The 21,749-nt window shown below is 41.7% G+C and overlaps 2 protein-coding genes across 5 annotated transcripts in view; both read left to right on the forward strand.

Moving 5' to 3' along the window:
* Positions 1 to 12,512, forward strand: part of UBASH3B (ubiquitin associated and SH3 domain containing B) — a 139,316-nt gene extending 126,804 nt beyond the window's left edge. For 3 of the 4 annotated variants that reach the window (XM_072822413.1, XM_072822416.1, XM_072822415.1), the window contains 3 exons: positions 4,782 to 4,888; positions 6,629 to 6,738; positions 7,981 to 12,512. In XM_072822413.1, the coding sequence (XP_072678514.1) occupies positions 4,782 to 4,888; positions 6,629 to 6,738; positions 7,981 to 8,118 (355 nt within the window). In that variant the 3' untranslated portion in view covers positions 8,119 to 12,512. The remainder of the gene's footprint in view (positions 1 to 4,781; positions 4,889 to 6,628; positions 6,739 to 7,980) is intronic. The other variant, XM_072822414.1, reaches the window with a different exon arrangement.
* Positions 12,513 to 19,755: 7,243 nt separating this feature from the next.
* Positions 19,756 to 21,749, forward strand: part of CRTAM (cytotoxic and regulatory T cell molecule) — a 30,747-nt gene continuing 28,753 nt past the window's right edge. Inside the window, exon 1 of the mRNA XM_072822417.1 lies at positions 19,756 to 19,804. The gene's annotated coding sequence lies outside the window, so the exon portion shown is untranslated. The remainder of the gene's footprint in view (positions 19,805 to 21,749) is intronic.

Genomic DNA, 21,749 nt, shown 5'->3' on the forward strand with positions numbered 1-21,749 from the left:
ACAAGGACTGGCAGTATTAGAAGTCAAGCAAGCACCGCTTGAAGAGCCCTGTGACCTTGGAACAAGAAGGAGGTGGGATGGAAGCCGGTTAAGGAAAATGAGCCTGGTGACTAATACCCAAGCGTCATCCACAGGCACCAAGACCCAGCCTGGGGGCTGGGTGTAAAAAGCAGTCCCAGTCTTTGGGAGCTGGGCCAGAAGGATTAAGATAGAAAAAAATAAAACATACACCAGCTGGATAGGGCTTCAGAACAAGCTCTAAGGGTGATAGGGGAATGGCATGCAGATGGGGCATGAGTCCAGAATGTCAGAGGGGCAACGAATCATACTTTGGTGTAGGTCTCAAGGCAGAAGCCTGCACTATAGCTTAGATCAAAGAAGAATAGGGAGTAGAGCATGTACCAGGGAGGATACTATTCCAGGAATGCGATCTGAGCACCCAGTGCTCTGGATTCCAGGTCTAGTTGGTGGTTGGAGGCCTACCTGACTCTGAGTACAGTACATGAGTCCTACAGCTATGGCTAGAAACATGGTTCATGCTGGAAAGAAGCCTAGGGAGTCTAGGAAGCCTAGACTCTGTCCTCCCACTGTCAGAACTAGTTCAACCATGGAAACCTTTCATAGGTTGGACTTCAAGACAAGAACTGCCAAAGGCAAGAGCTAACCAAGAGAGACTGGACCCCAGCATCTACCTGCATCTCAGACAATATGATGTGGTCTCACCATGGAAATGACTCCCTGAGCCATACAAAGTCGCCTTTTGTCACCGTGTAGAGCTCCTGGGAGACCAAGTGATGTAAGGGGTAATGGAACTAGATGAGAGGTGGGGATAGAAGAGTTTGCTCCAGAACAATGAAGGATGTCCCTAAAAGTGGTGATTCATGCCTCCCTCTCTCCGCCAGGGTGTTCTGAGACTCAGAAGGTTGTTTCCTAGGAGAAGTATGCTTGCTGAGGGGATGTGATTTTGATGAGGGTGGGTTTCCTTCAGATGGATGACGATGGCTTTGAGAATGCCATTTTTCTTTTCTAGACTGTAAACCCAAGTACACAGAATGGCATCCTTGAGGGGACATGCTGTCAAAAGCCATCCACAATGCCTCCAGGTTTCCAGGTAGCGATCTTAGACCCAGATTCAAATCCAGGGCCGAAGAGTTGCTAACGGTATAAGTATAGGCATATCATCTCTAGCCTTCCTGAGCCTCAGTTTGTCAACCATGAACAGCATTTGCAAAAGGGTTGTTAGAAGGGCTACATTCAGAGAATGCAAGTAAGGCACTTTGCACAGGGCCTGGCACATGGGAACCTCTCAGTAAATCTTTGTAGTAGTAGTAGCAGCAGCAGTAATGTGATCAAGATGCCCCGTGAATTCACTTTGAGAACTCACTACCACCTCCATTCACCATCCACTAAACATCAACAAGGAAAGACAAAATACAGAAAATGACATAGTTGTACTCAAAAACAAGATCCACATCTCCTAGATTAGTAACTCTAAGTAGTAAAGGGAGATGCAAGCAGACAGAAGTGGCTGAGATGGGTGGGGTGCCTGGGTGGCTCAGTCAGTTAAGCATCTGCCTTTGGCTCAGGTCATGATCCCGGGGTCTTGGGATCCAACCCCGCATCAGGCTCCCTGCTCAGTGGGGAGTCTGCTTCTCACTCTCTCTCTCTAACCCTCCCTTCTACTCTTGTTCGTGCATGCTTTCTCCCATTCAAATGAAAAAAAAAAAAAAATCTTTGAATACATGCAGGGTCACCAAGATGAGAGGGCCCTGAATAGATCATCCTCTTATACTCCTTTGTATGATGTGCATAATTATCATTTGCATCAATAGCCTATATGCTCCAATCACACACTGAGAGCTCCTTTCAAGCACAGAAGCTGGGTTCTCTTCATCTCTATGTTCCCTGAGCTTTTCCTATTTCCAGGTGTATGGTCTGTGTTCAAAATAAGAAAAAAAAGGGTAAAGACTGATGAAGATTCTATAAGTTCATAGATCCAACAGACATAATATCTGCTTTTAAAATCTATCCTTACAATTCCCCCACTCCTTTTACAAGGGCAGCATTATCCTGATAGCAAAGCCAGAAAAGGATACTGTAAGCAAAGAGAACTACAGTCCAATATTTCTAATAAATATAGATGTAAGAATTGTCAACAAAATATTAGTGAACCAAATTTAACAGCACATTAAAAGAATCCTACATCATGATCAAATGGGATTTATCTCTCAGATGCCAGGATGGTTCAACATACACAAATCAATATATGATGTACTGCATTTGTAGAATGAAAGTTAAAAGTCATATGCTCAACTCATGAAGAGAAATCATTTGATGGAATATCCCATATTTTAACAATAAAAATGCTCAACAAATTGGGTATAAAAGGAATATACCACAAGATAATAAAGGCCATATATGACAAGCCCACAGCTACATCAAATTTGTGGTGAAAGATTGAAAACATTTCCTCTAACATCAGGAAGAAGGCCCAATCTTACCACTCACCTTCAACAAAGTACTGAGAGGGCTATCCAGAGCAATTAGGCAAGAAAAAGAAATAAAAGGCATCCAAATTGGAAAGAAAGAAGTATAAATGTCTTTGTAGGTAATACGATTTTATACATAGAAAATCCAAGACTCTGCCATAGGACTGTGAGAACTAAACAAACTCAGTAAAGTTGCAGGATACTAAAAATCAACATACAGAAATAATCTAACAACACATCTGAAGGAGAAATAAAGCAATCCTATTCTCAATAGCATTAAACATAATAAAATAATTAGGAATAAAATTAACAAAAGAGGTGAAAGATCTATACACTGAAATATACAAGACTGATTAAAAAAATGGAAAAAGACACAAATGGAAAGATATCCCATGGTCATGGATTAAAGTGTCCATACTACCTCAAAACTATCTAGAGATTAAATGCAGTTCCTATCAAACCCCCACTGGTGTTTTCCATATAAATAGAAAAACAATCCTAAAATTTGTATAGTACTATAAATGATCCTTAAATTGCCAAAGTAAACCCAGCAAAGAACAACAAAGCTGGAAATATCACACTTCCTGACTTCAAACTATACTACAAATCTATACTAATCGAAACAGTATGGTACTAGCAAAAAAATAGTTACAGACCAATGGAACAGAATTGACAGCCCAAAAATAAACCATCAAATATACATTCAACTAACATTTGACAAGGTTGCTGAGAATACTCAGTGGGGAAAGGATAATAAATGGTGGTAGGAAAATTGGATAATAGCATGCAGATATACCAGTCACAAAAATTAACTAAAAAATGGATTAAAGACTTAAATATAAGAACTGAAATCATAAAACCCCCAGAAAAAACACAGGGACAAAGCTCCTTGGGTGTTGATCTTGGCAACAATTTTTTAGATGTGACCAAAGCCCAACTAACAGCCAAAATTAATAAGTGAGACTCCATCAAACTAAAAAGCTGCAAGGCAAAAATGAAACAAGAGAATAAAAATAAAAAGCAACCTATAAAACAGGAGAGCATATTTGCAAATCATATATCTGGCAAGGGGTTAATACCTAAACATGAAGCACTCCCACAACTCGATAGTAAAAAACCAATCTGATTTAAAAATAGGCAGAAGAACTTAACGGGTATTTTTCCAAAGATAACATATAAATGGCCAACAAGTACAAGAAAAGATGTCAACATTATTAGTTATCAGGGAAATGCAATTTAAAACCACAATGAGATACGACCTCGCACCTGTTACAATGGCTGTCATCAAAAAGACAAGAGCTATCCAGCGTTGGTGAGGGTGTATACTGGTGCAGCCACTATGGAAATCAATATGGAGATTCCTTTAAAAATTAAAAATAGAGCTACCATAGGATCCAGCAATGCCACTTCTGGGTATATAGTCAAAGAAAACAAATATAGGAGCTCAAAGAGATACCTGTACATGATATATGTGAAATCTAAAACGCCAAACTCCGAGAAACAGCAGAATGGTGATTTCCAGTGACCCGGGGGATGGGCAAGATGGGGAGATGTTGGTCAAAGGATACAAACTTCTAGTTCCAAATTCTGGGGATCTAATGCACAGTGTGGTGATTACACTTGATAATATGGTATTATATACTTGAAAGTTGCCAAGAGGGTCGATCTTAAATGTTCTCACCACAAAAAGGAAATGGTGATTATGTGACGCGATGGAGGTGTTGGCTAACAGTCTGGTGGAAATCATTCTGTAATGTATAGATGCAGCCAATGAACACCTTTACACCTTAAACTTAAACAATGTTAAGTGCCAATTCTATCCCAATAAAACTGGAGAAAAAATCTTTAAATAAAACCAATCCTTACAGTTTATTGTATATAAGGCTATAAAAGAGGGGGTTGGGAAATCTCCAGTGATCTACAGAGAGAAAGAGATCTAACCTCCGCTTTGCTTCCTGTTTGCTGTGTGCCCTTGCACTGATGGTCAGTGATAGTAGTCAAACTACTTATGAGTCATCCTGCAGGTGATGCAGGCACTGAATGTTTCACATTTCCACTGGTCACTCTGACACCTGGCATGCACAGCCTTTATTTCTGCACATTCTGTGCATTTCGACCCCACTTCCATCAAATGAAACCCTCTTCCTCTACCTCCATCCTTTCTAGGGAAATGGATAAACAGAAACATGGGAACTCTAGAAAGGTCTTGAAATATACATTTAGAATCCTATCAATTGCTTTGTCTTGGGATCAAAATGTTTTCATTTCCTTTGTTCATTTTTTCTCTTACAGACCTCACATTCCAGTCAGCAAATTAGTGGTTTCAGAATCCTATGACACTTACATTAGTAGAAGTTTCCAAGTAACAAAAGAAATAATAAGTGAGTGTAAAAGTAAAGGTAGGTGATATCATTTTGGACTCTATATTTAAATATGTGATCATTCCTCCATCATGGTCTATAAGCTATTCAAGATGTTTCAACTTGCTTTAGCAGACCTGCTTATTAGTAAGAAAGAAAAGTCTTTCCCAACTTTCTTTTTTTTTTTTTTCCCAACTTTCTTATAGACATGTTCATGTTGAATTTATAATATTCTCTCAAGTACCTAAAATGCCATGGGAATATTCCAGACCTAGTTACTACATGAAATAACTTCGAACTCTGCATTACACCTATTTATCTTGCACTCTATGACAACTTCCAGAAGTTTTTTAGCATAACACTATGATTGCCTATGATTTGATCCAGAAGCATGGACACCCACACACAAGCACACCTTCACCAACACACTGTCAACTGCTACCATGAACCAAGGGCAGGGTTCTGGAAGACTCAAGTCCGTTACTGAATTTGATAGACACTGAACTCAAATATTTAATGATACATAAGATTATTCATTATCAATTTTTAGAGGAGAGATTACAAAAGTATATGCACCTTTCCATGGCTTTTTAGGGATCCCTGGGTGGCGCAGCGGTTTGGCGCCTGCCTTTGGCCCAGGGCGCGATCCTGGAGACCCGGGATCGAATCCCACGTCGGGCTCCCTGCGTGGAGCCTGCTTCTCCCTCTGCCTGTGTCTCTGCCTCTCTCTCTCTCTCTGTGTGACTATCATAAATAAATAAAATCTTAAAAAAAAAAAAAAAAAAAAAAAAAAAACATGGCTTTTTAAGTTATCATCATAGAGCAAAAACTGGAATTCTATGCACCAAAATGTTAACAGTGGATAGCCCTGGTCAGCAGTGTCGTGGTTGATTCCCACCTCTCAGTATCCATGAACCACTCATTTCATTATTCTCCCCACTGTAAAGATACTCATCAGCATATTCTATCCACCAGAAGGTATCAAGTGCTCACAGTCTACAGTGGCAACATTGAAAACTCTAGAAGTTGCAGGAAGCCCTGTAGGCATAGAATAGTGTTGTATCTTGATTGTGGTGTTTACGAAGAGTTACACATGCAATAGTTAGATGAACCTGGTGGAATCTAAATAAACTGTGGGTTGCACCAGCACCCATTTCCTGATTTTGCTAGGGTCCCATAGCTAGGCAAGGTGCGCCCACTGGAGGAGGCTGGAGATCCAGCCTGGTATGTGGGACCTCCCTCATGTTCATATGCGTATATATACTATATACTAAACTATACATATGCTATATGCTATACACACACACATAATATGTGCATCTATATGTGTGTATACAAATTACACAATATATAGGTCATAAATCTATAATTGTGTACAGATACATAATTTTACACATTGTATATAGTCACATATTATATACGCATCTATAATTATTTTAATATTAAAAGGGTTTTTTTTTTTAATGATATTAGGCTGCCTTAACAACACAAAGCATTTCAAAATATTACTTAGACAAATTGTCTCATTCTTGAGAATGTTTGTCCCTCTCTGGAACATTTGGCCTCCAGTGTTTACAAAGTTCACACACGTCTTTATAGAAATGGTCTTACCAGGAGCACCTGGGTGACGTAGTCGGTAAAGCATCCCATGTTGGGCTCTGCAATCAGTGGGGAGTCTGCTTGAAGATTCTCTTCCTCTGCCCCTCACCACTACCTCTCTCAAACAAATAAATGCATCTTAAAAAAAGGTCTTCCCAATCCTTGCTCTTCTCCCCCCAGGAAATAACATCCTGATTGTGGCTCATGCGTCTTCCCTGGAAGCGTGTACCTGCCAACTTCAAGGTCTGTCACCCCAGAACTCCAAGGACTTTGTACAAATGGTCCGAAAGGTAATTCATATTTATATCTCAGAGTCCCGTGGTGCCAAGCAATTTTAGACCAGTTGCTTGAAGTATGTGTTTTCTCTGAGCTGAGAAGATGCATTTATTGATTCACTCAACCAAGCTGTACTGAGTGGTGCTCTGTGTAAGGCACTTTAGTAGGCCTTGTGTAAGAGAAGAAGATGTGTTTGAGCTAGTTTTGGTTTCTAAGAGCACAAATTTAGGAAGTAGCTAAGAACTGTAAGCAAATTGCCTGGATTTCCCTGAGGGGCCATGGATTAGATGAAGAGGGCTGAGTGGACCCACACAGAGCATCTAGAAATGAGGGCCTGGCTGGTAAGCCAAAGGAGGCGGTGGTTTAAAACGATCAGGCTAAAAGGCAAACCAGGAACAAGGCCATAAGACAAAACCCATGAGATTGACCAACACATCTGGTTTCTTCCTTTTCATGCCTGTGGGAAGAGACTTTCCCATCAGCCCTCCCACACACTTCCCTCCAGGCTGACTTACATGCTTCCTGTATCTGCCCCCAGAGAACCTGATTCAAATGTGATTAGGATACTCTTCTCGTTGTTTTTTAAAGCTTATTTATGCATCTGTGCCTACCCATTACTCTATAAGCTGCTTGAGGGCAGAGACTTTTGTCTTGTCTATAACTGCAGCTCCAGTCCCATGCACAAAAATATGTTTAGAGATGCCAAGGCTACTGACCTCAGGAAAGGGCACACCTTCAGCATCAAATGTTACCAAGACCCATGCCAAAAAGGGGGAAAAAAAAGACGAAACTGGATGAAACATTTTTTAAAATAGAATAATCTCTCCCATTGTCCAAATAGAATTTCTGAAATGTCTGAGCTGCATTTTTAACTCAATTCGCAATTAGGAATTAACTCTGAGCATTTTAGCTTTCTATAGGATTGTCCTCTCTCTTCCCACACTATCAAGAAGCAAGCTATAAACAATTACTTATTTACACTAGAGGTGCTGTTTAATGAATCTTTCTGATGAATCCCCTTGCAATATAAATACGCTTCCCTCTAATTTGTCAATTTTATCCATTTCATTTTTCTTTATCGATTTTTGGAAGAGATGCAGATCTACGAAGCCCCTATCAATTCCTAGGACTCTTCCTTATTCCCAAGGGCTACCCGAAGATCTTTGTGGGTAGGTCAAAGTGAAAGCACTAAACCTGTTTTTTTTTGTTTTTGTTTTTGTTTTCTATTTCCCCTTTTTGTACTACTCTGACTTCAGATCCCATATTTGGGGTTTTGTTCCTGTGAAGAACTAGGAGAAACTGGAATATGGCAGCTGACAGACCCACCTATCCTTCCTCTTACCCATGGACCAACTGGGGGCTTCAACTGGAGAGAAACCTTGCTACAAGAATAAACCACACCAGTGAACGGGAAGAAAAGGCTCTAGAAAGCCTTCGGGAGCAGTGTGTTTCTGTGTGTTTAGTAACCGTGGCAAAGTCTACACCACCTTCTAAGTGGACAGCTCAGAATAATTTAGCAGATTTCCTTTCGTGCTTTAAAGCTCTGATGGTGAGACTGTGTCAATGAGACAAGGACTTGATTCAGGGATAAAATTCATTGTCTCTGGATGCTTACCTAGCTAACAAGGCTTTCGAGAATTGTCTTCATAAATCAAGGCACCTGCTACAGCAGAGGACGTATTCTTCCTTCAGTGCATGGCTAAGGAGTCGGAGTGCTCTCAAAGGGAGCACAGCCTGCTCTAAGGAAGAATGCAAGAGGAGGGAGTGTGTCCAGAATGCAGCTGGAGAGACACTGAGCTGCCAGTTTGCTGATGGGATTTTCTTTTTATCTCCATGTTCCAGTTAGGCAAAGCCAAGCTGAGGAATTCTTTTAAGGTTATTAGAGAACATGCCCCTGCCGAGAGTTGTTCTTAGATTACACATCAAACTCTACCCTCCATATGACCCACACACCAGTGCTGCTGGCTCAAGATGCCTGCTTGAGGACCCACAGCTACCCCGTTACTGCCACATTTTCTCTAGAGCAGCTGGCTACAGCTTTTTGCTACGACCCTTCCCCTTTGCTTCTATCTGTGAAACGGGGAGACGAAGCACTTTTGGATACTCAGGAGGAAGATAAATGTGTGAAGTATTCAATTGCAGGAGCAAAGGACTTGCAAAATATAAAGTGACCTGGAATTATCCGTGTTTTACAGCACTTCCAAATCACCATGATTTGCTTGTCTTTGCCCCTAGAGTCTAGCCTGTGGTAACTGGTTAAGGATGTTGGGAATTTGAAAGCATGTACGTTCGCTCCATTATTTGAGTCAGCAAAAAGCTCATTCCTGTGCAATATGGACATCTTTACAAACCATACCAAGGGTCAGGTCATTGTACACTTAGAGTACCTGTCAATCAGAACATCCACCAATGCATCAGTTATACCAGGGATGTATAAAGAAGTCAGGGAACTAATTTAAAGGATGACAGCCACGTTTGCTGTCTGTGCTGTCGTTTTTGTTTGTTTGTTTTTCTATAACTTAAAATATGTAGGTAGGGCTACTTAAGAAAAGGTGGGAGAGCCGTATCCTGTGGTTTCTCAGCACACCTGCTTCCCAAATTCAGAGGGAGTTTATTTAAAAGAAAAATAAATGACAATCAAACTAAAACATCAGTTATCAATGTGTATTTAATTGTGTGACTAGCTGACTGTTGGCAGCAGACAATGGCCTGGTGCGGTATAGTTCACTATGTATGTGCAAATAAAATCCCAGACACTTAAACAGTGTAAAACAAATCAATATACGTGGTAGCACTGACTAAGCTTCAAAACCCAAAAACATATAAAACCTGGTATATCAAAAGAGATTTATGCTATTTGAAACTGGAATTTGAGGATCTCTAAAAAGAAGGGGAAGTGAAAGGATGCTGGTTATGTATGTTAACAAGAGGGTTACAGTTGGGGGTTTTTCAGGCCAGTTAGACAAATAGATCATGAATTTTAGATTTTAAGACACCAGCACGATTTATTCTAGCATTGCACAAACGTTCATCCAGCTACTGGGTATAAAAATACTCTGTGCTGATACTATTGAGTAATAGAAATGCTTTAACCTTAAAATGGGGGAAATATTCCCATTAAAAGATTCTAAAAGAAAAATCACATTAAGGCTGATGTAATGTCACTACTATTCATTCTTTTATCTGTAATGAAATGAATCTACTGTTTAATCAGATCTGTAATGTTTATTAGATTCTCCACAAGTTTTCATGGACTTTCAATGTTCAGAATAATGCTTGAACGCCTTACCTCTGATTTCCTTGAAAACTGTAGCAGTGTGTTCTGGGCAGCATCTCTACCTGAACAGAACAAAGTTCAGGATAGGTTATCCTCTCCTTCCCTGATGTCGGCCCATGTCCTTAGCACAATAGGTCAGAGCCTTAGGCTGTCATCTATGCGAGCAGGAGGCAGAGATCTGAAATCATTTTCTGGATAATTTAGGTGGAAAACCCTGAATTAAAGGGTTTATTCCTCTGCTTTTGCTTATCAAATTGGCCTGAATGATCTGAATTCACATTAAACTCTCTTTTCACGTATACCTATTTAAAAAACTAAGACTCCAACTGAGTTCTTTGAAAATCATGTTGAATCTATGTGTAGTAAAAGGAATGCACAAGTGTATTACATGATTTCATTTTCATCCAAAAATTCTAGGTTGATATCACAACCTGAAGTTCAGCTTGGTTCTTTCTGATCTGAGGCTGATGCTTATTAAGAACAAATGTTGGGGGCGGGGAAGACAGAAAAGGAAGGAAGGAAGGACATCAAGATAAGAAGAACCAAATGTTTCTTGCAGAGAGGATTTTTTTTTTTAATGTAGAAAATTATGTGAAACGGAGATGAAATTAAGTAAAGGACTTAATCTGGGATTGAAACTCTGAAACAGTTTGCTGCTCGTACAAGTGTGCCCCATCAATCCATTAATGTCCCTGTATTATTCATAGGTAGGACTTTGGTTTTGGTGATTTTAACATGCCACATCTATTCCTTGTGGACTAGAATAATTGGCACATTTTAATGCACAAGCTGGGGTCTCGCTTTCCCAGGCCCTCTTCTCCATCACTGCATCGGTAGCTAGGAGCTCATTGCTTTGCACCAGTGTGGAGTTAGAATACAGTGTTTTCCATTACATTTAGATTCACAGAATCTGAATGGCTGATTAAATGGCCATCTGATGGCTGAAAGAGGGGGGTATTTTTCACCCTGTAGTGAAAGGCTTGAAGGAGTTTCTACTTTTTATTTGAATTATACTTTAACCAAAGAATTATTTTAAAATAACCTTATATTTAAAAGATGATTTTGCAAAAAATAAAAAATAAAAAAAAATACTACTTCCTGGAGTCATGTCAGTTTGGTAAATCACTGTGGATAATTTTCTTGCATTTTAGGCTGATGTCATTTCCCTGTCAGTGGTATTTGGATGCATATACACTGTCATCCAACTGTGCTTAGCATTACCATAAATGTATCTTTTCCACTCAACTAGCTGTGTTCGTGTTAAAGGAGGTCTTCTATTTGAATTACCTAGTGTCATCGGGAACTAATTGAAGATCTACAGGAAGAGAAGTTCCTATCTCATGGTCTTGCTAGAAAAGCAGCCCTAGTAACAAAAAGGGAGGCATTCCTCCGTAACCTAGGCACTCTGCAACTCCAGTGTTTAAATTTGAAAGCAGTGATGAATTGCTCTCTTGAATCGACACTGAGTAATGCGTGTGTTCGAATACAGATGAACCTCCCCTTAATTTTCACAGGCAGAGTCACAACTCTACTGTGTCTGTACGAACTCCTCAGATAATGAGGCTCGGGGTCATTTGCATTTAAATTGTAGTCCCAGCACATTTGAGAACTGAGAGGCGCTAGTCAGGTTGGGGTGCCTTGCCAGGAGGGATGACACTGGCCTTGGAGTGCAGAGAAAAGAGCATTTTAACATCTACTTAGGTTAATATTCACTTTACAAAGGTAATGGTGGTGGTGGGGGGGGATATTTTGTTCAGTGACGGCAGATGCTTTTCATGTTTAAACATAGGATTCAAATTGGATTTGCTTCTCTTTAACACTTCAGTGTAATGAATTTTCCTAGGAAAGTAACCAGCTCTAATGAAAATTCAAGGGAAGGGGGAAAATGCCGCTAAAGACAGAGGAAATAACTTGATCTTTAAATACGTATAATATTATGTTCAGTGTATGTAAGTTTAAAATTATAGTGAGGAGTAGTCAAACTTAATATACAATCAGCTCTTAGGAGTGTTTTACACAGTACCACTTAGCTGCCATTACCCACACAAAAATCAGGATTTTGCAGATGTTTAACTATTCTTGGACTCTGTACAGGATACATATGTATAACAGGAAATGTGTGCTGGTTCTTTCTCTGATTGCCACTCAAGATGGGAACACCATCCCAAAGCATTTTGGTTATGCATAGACCATTCTCAACCTGCTGTTTTGAGAGGTATTATTGGTTTCTTTCTCATTTATAAGGTTATTGTATCTTTTTTGTTTATTCTATGTGATTCAGCTGTATTTATTTGAAGAAAAAGGTCTGTAATTATAAAAAAGGAAAACCACACCGAATTGTATTGCCAAATTCCTTGTAAACTACCTGTGGCATTTGCGCTTTCCTGGCTGTGTGCTCTTCCTCTGGATACAGCTCTAGCACCATTGTAATTAGATCATTCCATTCCATGAGCATCTCCGTTTAAGTGGTTCACAGATGATTTAATAAAGAGGAACTGTGTCCTCAGTCAATCCAGAGCAATCTCCTCTTAACTTCTGAGTGGTCTCTATTCCTATCATGTTTTTAGATGTTACTGTGGTCATTATTATTTCATAAATGTCCATTAAGAGTGCGATTCCTCTCTCAGAGGGCCAGAGGGGCATTTGTTGCTGATGGAAATGGAAGGATGGTCCTGCAGCACTGTGGGTCTCTGGTCCCCTCTGATGAGGCATCTCTCTCTCAGTCACCCAGGCTGGAGAGGAGACACTCACCCAGGAGTGAGAAAACAAGCTCCAAAATGCTCCCACTGCCCATGTGCGAGCCTTCATCCCTCACCACTGCTCACCTGGAGGAGGTAGGCGTACCAAGAACAATTCATAGATTAAGAATTTGGGGAGGATCCCTGGGTGGCTCAGTGGTTGAGCATCTGCCTTCGGCTTAGGCTATGATCCTGGGGTCCTGGGATCGAATCCTGCATCAGGGTCCCTGCAGGGAGCCTGCTTCTCCCTCTGTATCTCTGCCTCTCTCTCTCTGTGTCTCTCATGAATAAACAAAAATCTTAAAAAAAAAAAAAGAATTTGGGTAAGAAGGGAAATCCAGCTCAACCTACGTTCTACATTACCAAAAAGCCATAATAGACCTCCTCTTTTTTTTTTTCTTTTTAAGAGAGAGTGTGTGAGCAGGGGGAGGGGCAGAGAGCATCTCAAGCAGATTCCCTGCTGAGTGCAGAGCCTGATGCAGGGCTCAATCCCACAACCCTGAGATCGTGACCTAAGCTGAAAAGCCACACATCAATAGACAAACTATACTCAAAGGAATAGATGATGTCAAGGGGAAATTTTTTCTTCAACTATGAGCAACACTGCACGCTGTTGTACAACTGGTATATTACAATAAAACATTCCACACCTCAAAACCACTACTGAAGATTCTCACTTCTCAAACTGCCTTAAAAACTGTCTACAATTCTCTGGGTTAGCTGACTGGCAAGTGGACCCTTGAATTTTGAATGACCTCACAATAATCTTCAAACAAATTTAAGTCACTGTTCTATATCTGTGGTAAATAATTACATTTTTAATACAAATTACTTACAGATCAATTTCCATTCCTGAGGAAAATGTCACACTATATAAAAGTTGTATATGAAATTGAATACACAGTTGCTCTATAAATCTATTCATGTAACATTTAATAAGGTATACCTTTAATGTAAAAAAAAAAAAAGAGTTGGACATTCAACTGAGGCACCCAGGTGCCCCCGATCCCATTTTTGAAGTAAGGTATGTGAGGCTAATAGAAGTTAGAATAAGCCATGTATGCAAATTTATACTCAGGACACGAATGCAGGTTTTGGGCTTTTTTTTTAAAAAGATTTTACTTGCTTACTCATGAGAGACACAGAGAGAGGCAGAGACACAGGCAGAGGGAGAAGCAGGCTCCATGCAGGGAGCCCGATGTGGGACCCGATCCCGGGTCTCCAGGATCACAACCTAGGCCGAAGGCAGGTGCTCCATCACTGAGCAACCCACGTGTCCCAACGAATACAGGTTTCCATGGACAGAGCCAGCTCTGGGCACAGTTTACTTCCTGTGGAAACAGCAGCTAATGCTCATATCTGACAAAAGACCAAGCTACGTTTAGCCTTGTGGCTGGTTCTCGGTTATTCTGAATAACTCAGTTCTCTGCTTGACAGATTCCCAAACTCCTTTTGCCCTCTTGTGCTGTATGTAAAGTCGGCCTGCACATCCAGAGAAAATGAACTCATGTGCTTTGGATTTGTTTAAGCTGAAATCAGCAAAATGTCTTTTTTTTTTTTTTTTTAAATAAGTTGAGAACCAAAAAAAAAAAAAAAAAAAACCACAGTCTTCCTTCTGAAGAAACGGAATACTTCATTTTGCCAGAAATAAACCCAGATGGCTTGCTTCTGGCCATGAGAAGCTGCAGGTGTAGATAGCTACTGGGTACCACTGCGTTGATGGGGCAGTCCAGAAGATCTGTGTGTCACTCGAGAAGAACTTCATGCTGTACCAGAGAGGCAGCCCTACTTCTGGCATCAGACAGAGCTGGGTTATTATCCCGGCTCAGTTGCTTAGTAGATGCCTTAAACTGTTTTCACCCATAAAATGGGTACATGGGTCTTAATAGCATGGTTGTATGATACGGGGTAACGACTATAAGATGCCTAACTGGGACGTCTGGGTGGCTCAGCCAGTGAAGCGTCCCACTCTTGGTTTCCACTCAGGTCATGATCTCAGGGTCCTGGGATCAAGCCCAGTGTTGGACTCTGTGCTCAGCATGGGAATCTGCTTGGGATTCTCTCTCTCTCCCTTTCTGTCTGCTCCCCACCCTGTTCATGCACGTTCTATCTCTAAAGTGAATGAAAAAATAAAATCTTTAAAAAAAATGATTTTCTCTGCTCTGCCCCCCCACCCTCTCTTGCTCCTTCTCTTAAAAACAAAAAAATAAAATGCCTAATAGAACATGCTAATAAGATACTACCTGCTAATAAATAAAGAATTGCTTTTGCTAAGGCCAAAGTAAAAATATCACACATGTAGCCATTTTCTTATCTGTGGAAAATATCAGGGACAAGGAATGAAAGTAGCCTCATTCATACTGGCATTACTTTACTATTATCTCCCTAGGTTAGCGTCCGCAGTAAGAGAACGTGTTGGTCCAATTCTGGGGTTTACCTAAGAGGCTGCCTTAATGATTTACTACCTTCCTTTTAAAAACACATTTTTCTTTGATCCTCATTCTACGAGGTAAGGAGGGCAGGTATTATAAACTCAATATACAAAAGAAAAAAAAAAGACTGAGGGCGTGGACTCATTTATCATTCTACAATATTGATTGAACATGATGTTCTTGGCAGGGTGGCAGGCTGGTGCTCCAGGAGCAAATAAAGCAAGGTCCTTGTTCTCATGGAGTAGAAAGAGAGAGACACTGAATACATAAACAAGATAATTACAGAGGTTGATCAATGTTGTCTAGGAAGAAAACTGGGTTACCCGATAGTAACTCTGGGAGGGATGTGGGGCAGGGTGTACTTTACATAAGGTCAGGTGTGGTGTCCCCAAGCATCTGGCAAGGAAGCTGCCAGCTAAGGTTGAGTAGAAGCTGGTCATGGTGAAGAGCTAAATGACGTTTCATAAAGACAACAGGTGGGGCACCCGGGTGGCGCAGTGGTTGAGCGTCTGCCTTCAGCCTCAGGTCATGATCCCAGGGTCCTGGGATCGAGTCCCACACCGAGCTCCCCGCAGGGAGCTTGCTTCTCCCTTTGCCTGTGTCTCTACCTCTCTGTGTCTCTCATGTCTAAATAAAATCTTAAAAAAAAAAAAAAAAAAAAGACAACAGGAATGCAGATGCCCCCACATGAAAAGGAGATTGTTGGGTTAGAACACAAGGGGTCAGGGAGCTAAAGCTTAGTAAGTGCAGCAGAAAGTGAAGAGAAACAAGACTGGAGAGGTGGGTGGACCCAGACATAGGATCCTGTATACCAGGGGTTGGCAATCTACTGGCCCACAGCCTGTGTTTAAATGGCCCATAAGCTAAGAATGTTTTTACAATTTTATTTTTTTTTGTTTTTACAATTTTAAATGGTTAAAGAACACCAAAAGAGGAATGCTAGTCCTTGACACATGCTAATTATGTAAAATATAAATTCCACAGCCTATCAATAAAGTTTTATTGGCATAGAGCCATGCTCATTCATTTACATGTTACCCAAGGCTGTTTCCAGCACACAAGGGCAGAGGTTAGTAGTGGAGGGCCCATAGCCCACAAAGCCTAAAATATTTACTACTTGGTGTTTTACACAAAAAGTTCACCAACTTCTGTTGTAAACTATGGTGAGCCATTTGGATTTTATTCTAAGCCCAAAGAATCCAGCACAGAAACTAGTTTCCCTGGCATAACAAATCAACAGATTGGTCATGTTTAGAGACTGGCAAAGTGATAGCCAGCATTTGTTGAGTGCCGATGTGGATCAGACACTTTTCTAAGTACGTAATGGGTGTAAACCTTTTCAATCTTCTTGACAACCCTATTCAGTAGATACAATTATTATTCCAAGCTTACAGAAGAGGAAATAATCTTACAAAGATTCAGTAACTCACCCAAAGTCACATGGCTGGTTCGTGTTAGCGCAGAGATTCGAGCCGTCAGTCTGGTTCCAAAGCCTAGACTAATCGCTTACGATATTTTTGCAAAGAAATTTTAAGGAAAATATTGCCCAACCCTGAGGCACCTGGGGGATACTTGGTTGCTTCAGAATGCAGTTGGAAACCTCTGGTCTCATTTAATCCCCTCGTTTGCAGAAGACCACCCCCTGGGAAGTCATTTGTCCTGGGAAAGATGTGTCAGCTGAGACGTGAAGCTGCCACTTGCCGGCCTGTGGTACATTCCCCCAAACCACAATCATCATCTCTTCTTGGGTTGTCTCTTCGGCATGCTCCAGTTGATTTAATTCTAGGCAGGAGTCTTTAGAACAAAAGCTTAGCAGACTCTCCTTTTGCAGGCACGTGTAACCTACCATGGTTTCTGTGGGCCTGAGATGGAGCCCCAGCCACCTGCGGTCTTCAGATTAATGGAGGATCTTTTATGTGCCACTGCGCTGGGCACTTGGGATGCTATGTTTCATTCATGCCTCCCAGTCACCTTATGCTGTAATTATTCTCCCCATTTTACAGATGAGGAAACTGACACCAAGAGGCAAATACGTCAAGGGCTACAAGGCCACTAGTGACCGGGCCCAGGTGACAAGTCCGGTCTGTCTGCCTCCTACTCTCCACCTCATACTCATCCCACTAGCCTTCACTGCTGCCAAAAAGCCTTTTCTCAATAACTAACTACAGTGGCTGCTGCTCTAGTTTAGAAACTCCGCAGCCACTCTGTGCCTACTGCAAGCTCGAAGCCTCCCTCCACCAGCTACGAACTAGCCACCTGAGGCATCTGCTGGGAAATGCAGGCAAGGCCACTTCTTGCCCTGGCCTTGGGAAAGGCCACAGGTTCTTCACTTCAGCCAAGAAATGTCAAGAAGAAAGTTTAGGCCCCTCTCGTAATTACAACAAAAACCCCAGTGGCATCTACGCATGGGGAAATCCCCTATCCTTTCTGACCCTTAAAACAGTCCATCTTTCATGTATTTAATAAATGTCTCCTTTTTCAGATTTTTATTCCCCCTCTGACAACCAAGGTTGACCAACGGTGATGGTGGGAGAGAGAGGATGTTTTATTTCTCTAAAATCTGTCCCCACGCCACCCCCACCCCCACCAAATGTGACTTCCTATTGGTACTGGAACACACAGTAGGAGGATTCATTAAGTGAAGATCAAAATGACAACCGGCTGTCAGTGGCAAGGCTTCACCTACCAGGTGGTCAGCAGACACCTTCCATTTGAAAACAGGTAGGAGGTCACTCCCTGACCACCGCACTCCAACCTCATCTTTTCCTTCCGCTGGGCTAAGCAGCCACAAGAGCATCTTCCTCTGCTGAACCCCCGGGGGGCCACAGGCTGAAGTGGGGGCGGGGAGGGGGTAGGAAGAACCGTGCAAACCACAACTACTTGTCATTCACAGTCCTAAGCCTCCTTGTGGCTCTGCCCCCACAGACCATTTTAAACCTCAGTCCAGTGGACTATCGTGACGTCTGTCATGGTCTGTGACCAGTTCGATGTCACAGCCGTGGGTGAAAAAGATACACTCATCATTGCCCACAGTGCAATCTAAAATAGGTAGGGTCTTCTTTAATGCTCTGAAAGAATTAGAAATCACACATCCTTTTAGGCTTCAGAGTAAAAAAGAGCATCTTAAATGGAGAGTCCATTCTTCCATTCACTCGCTCACTTGAGAATTTTTTTCACCTGCTGTTGAGGGGCCGGTGCCCCAGGTCTGATGTTCAGATGGAGATTTATGTGCACACGTTTAAGGACAAAACCTGTGAAAGCAGCGAGACACGGTGGCCACAGAGGCCTCCCCTGAGCCCGATCCCCCAGAGGGCTCTGGAGCTAGAATGTTTCCCTTCAGAGTTGTTCCACCTTGAGACAAAGAGGACACAACCACTTAGCCCCCTGCTGGGTGCCCCACGGAGGAGGGAGGATGTTGGGTGAGATGGGTCTCTTCCAGGGACAGCAATACCCAGAGAGGGACCCAAGTGGCATGTCCCACCCTTCCAGCCCCTGCAGGGGAGGGAGATCAAGGGAGAGTCAGGGGGTGCACTCTAAGTGCCAACTAAAGACCAGCACTTAATTGAACTAACCTGAACTTTTTTCTCTGAATTAGATGATCATGAAATGTGGGGACATATCAGGTTCTCCTTAAAGTGACCCTACAACTGATTCAACATAAGACACAATCATTAAAAACTCTCCTACTGTAAACAACCCGGAAATCAAGCTACAGGTGAACAGGTCAACAAACTGGGGTGTGTTTACATAATGAGCCACTACTCACGGCTAGAAATGAATGAACCCAGAACACACGCTACCGCACGGATGAACCTCCAAATAATTATCCAAGTGAAAGGAGCCAGACAAAGGAAAGTGCACACTGTATGATTCCATTTATGTAAACTTCTGGGAAACGAAAACCTAATCAGTAGAGACAGGAAGCGGATCAGCAGTGGCTTCGAGAGGGGAACTAGGGAGGAACAGGAGGAAACTTGTAGGGGCGATGGGACTGGGATGTTCACGATCTTGACTCTGATGACACTTTCACGGGTGGATGCATATGCCAAAATGTGTCAGATGGTACACTTCGAATAGGCACAGTTCATTATGTCAGTTATACCTCAGTAAAGCTATCTGAAAAACAACTGTACCATGGAAGGCTCCATGCCAGCCCTCAGGAACACCAAGGTAAACGAAACAAACTCTGCATTCAGGAAGCTGGGAATCTAGCAAGGGAGACAGATGCATACTGAATGGAGTAGAATGCAAATCGGAATAAAAACTGGTATGATAAAAAGAAAAAGAAAAACTAATTATGGGGCAAAGAAAAGTGGAGAGGTGATTTTTTTTCTAGGAGTACAGAGGACAGTCATGGCTAACTATGTACCAGGCACTATGTGTATTAACTTTTTTAAGATTTTATTTATTTATTTGACAGAGAAAGAGAGAGAACAATCAGGTGGAGGAGCAGAGGCAGAGGGAGAAGCAGGCTCCCCACTGAGCAGGGAGCCCAACACAGGGCTCCATCCCAGGACCCTCAGATCATGACCTGAGCTGAAGCCAGATGCTTAACTGACTTAACCAGGTGCCCCTTAACCTCTTTCATTCCTACAGAAACCATCTGAGTGCTGTCATTGTACCCATTTCACAGGTAAGGAAATAGGCTCTGTCTCCAGAATCCATATTCTTAGTCACTAGCCCCTAGTCCTCTCTGAGAAGTGCCACATTTGATCTGGGTCATAGAAGAGGACTGGAATCTCCCCAGAGAGAAAAAGCCATTTTTGGCAGAGAGGGCAGTATGAACTATGACCCAGTAGGACCACAATTACCAAATGTACTCTATACTTGAAATGTGGCAAGAATCTTCTATGAGCATATTTTGGGTCAGGATTAAAAGGAGGGGCTGAAAAGTAGATTAGGGCCAGGGTGTGAATGGTCTTTGATGATTTGCTAAAGAGTCTGGACTACAATCTTCAGGCAAAAAGAAAAAACTGAAAGTTTTTGAGTGGAATAATATTTGGGTTTTAGAAAACAGAAAAGCTACCTGTCTGCAGTTAAATGAACACCTGGAGCATTTCATGGAAACCCATTCACAGGTATTGCACTAAAATCACATTAAATCAATAGATTGGGGCTGGACTACACTGTAATTTTAATTATGATCTCAGAATATTTTATTCTGTGGTCACATGAGTCCTATATTCATTTTGTTTTCACCTAAGTTTCCATACATTTTTACCCAACAGAGAAAATCACAGAAGATCACCGTTGGAAAAGAGAGAAGCAAGGGAGGGTACCTGGGTGGCTCAGGTGGTTAGGCGTCCAACTCTTGATTTCAGCTCAAGTTGTGATCTCGGAGTCCTCACTGAGTTCCTTGTCAGGCTCCACACTCAGTGGGAAGTCTGCTTGAGAATTTGCTCTCTCCCTCTTCCCCGGCACATGTATATATACTCTGTCTGTCTGTCTGTCTCTCTCAAATAAATAAATAAATCTTTAAAAAAGAGAGAAAAAGCAAAGTGATCCTTCTCCAAGCCTCTACTGAATTTAGTTCAGAGCTGGACCAAGATATTTTTTCCACCAGCTTAAAATGAAAAGTCCCATGATGACATTTTTACTTCTGTTTCCTATAAAAGTGGTTTTTGACCCCCTCATACATTCAAGTCACAGAATATGCTCACGATCTGGAAAATAAGCATCTAGGTCCAGACATGGATGCTAGCTCCGTGATGGCCCATGTGACCGCCAGTAGTAAATTCCTTTTCCTCTGTGCTTTGACAGGAGTGTCACAAAACCCTACAGGGAATAGCACTCTTCCAGGTGAAAATGTGAGAAATTATCAACTAACCACAGGCAATGCATATCTCCTATGGGAGGCCCAAAGAGACACCTTATGCCCCATTCTTTGGGCTTTCTTAAGGAGATTGGAGACAGGGTACAAAAATGAGGGATCACCCTACAGCAAGGACATGGCAGTAACAGGAAAATTAAATGCTTAGACACGACAAACCCTTAAATATAAAAACTGGAAGTATCTGGAAGGAATTTGCAAATGCAAAAAAAAAAAAAAAAATCAGACCAAACACTGAAGTCTTGGCTTGTCTTCTCAGCTCTACCACTGACTATATTACTTCAAGCTAATTCCTTAATTCCCTACTTTTATTTTTTAAAGATTTTATTTATTTATTCATGAGAGACAAACAGAGAGAGTCAGAGACATAGGCAGAGGGAGAAGCAGGTTCCTTGCAGGGAGCCCGATGTCGGACTTGATCCCAGGACCTTGGGATTGTGCCCTGGGCCAAAGGCAACGCTCAACCACTGAGTTACCCAGGTGTCCCTAATTCCCTATTTTTAAAAATGGTAGGATGCGGCCTATCCATTCCCTGCTTCCATAAGCAAGTCAATATATGTTAATATAGTCAACAAGCAATTTATGGAGTCTCCTCTGACCCTGGCACACCAGCTGGTAGCAGAATGAGAGCTAGCTCCTTTATGTCTTGATTTCTGTTCCACAATACTGTCACTGTGGCTCCAACTTGACTTATGATACCCGGAGAGCTTGTTAAACACACAGGTGGTTCCTTACTCAAGTGAGATTC

The sequence above is a fragment of the Canis lupus genome, chromosome 3 (genome assembly GCF_048164855.1).
Source record: "Canis lupus baileyi chromosome 3, mCanLup2.hap1, whole genome shotgun sequence".
Lineage (NCBI taxonomy): Eukaryota > Metazoa > Chordata > Mammalia > Carnivora > Canidae > Canis > Canis lupus.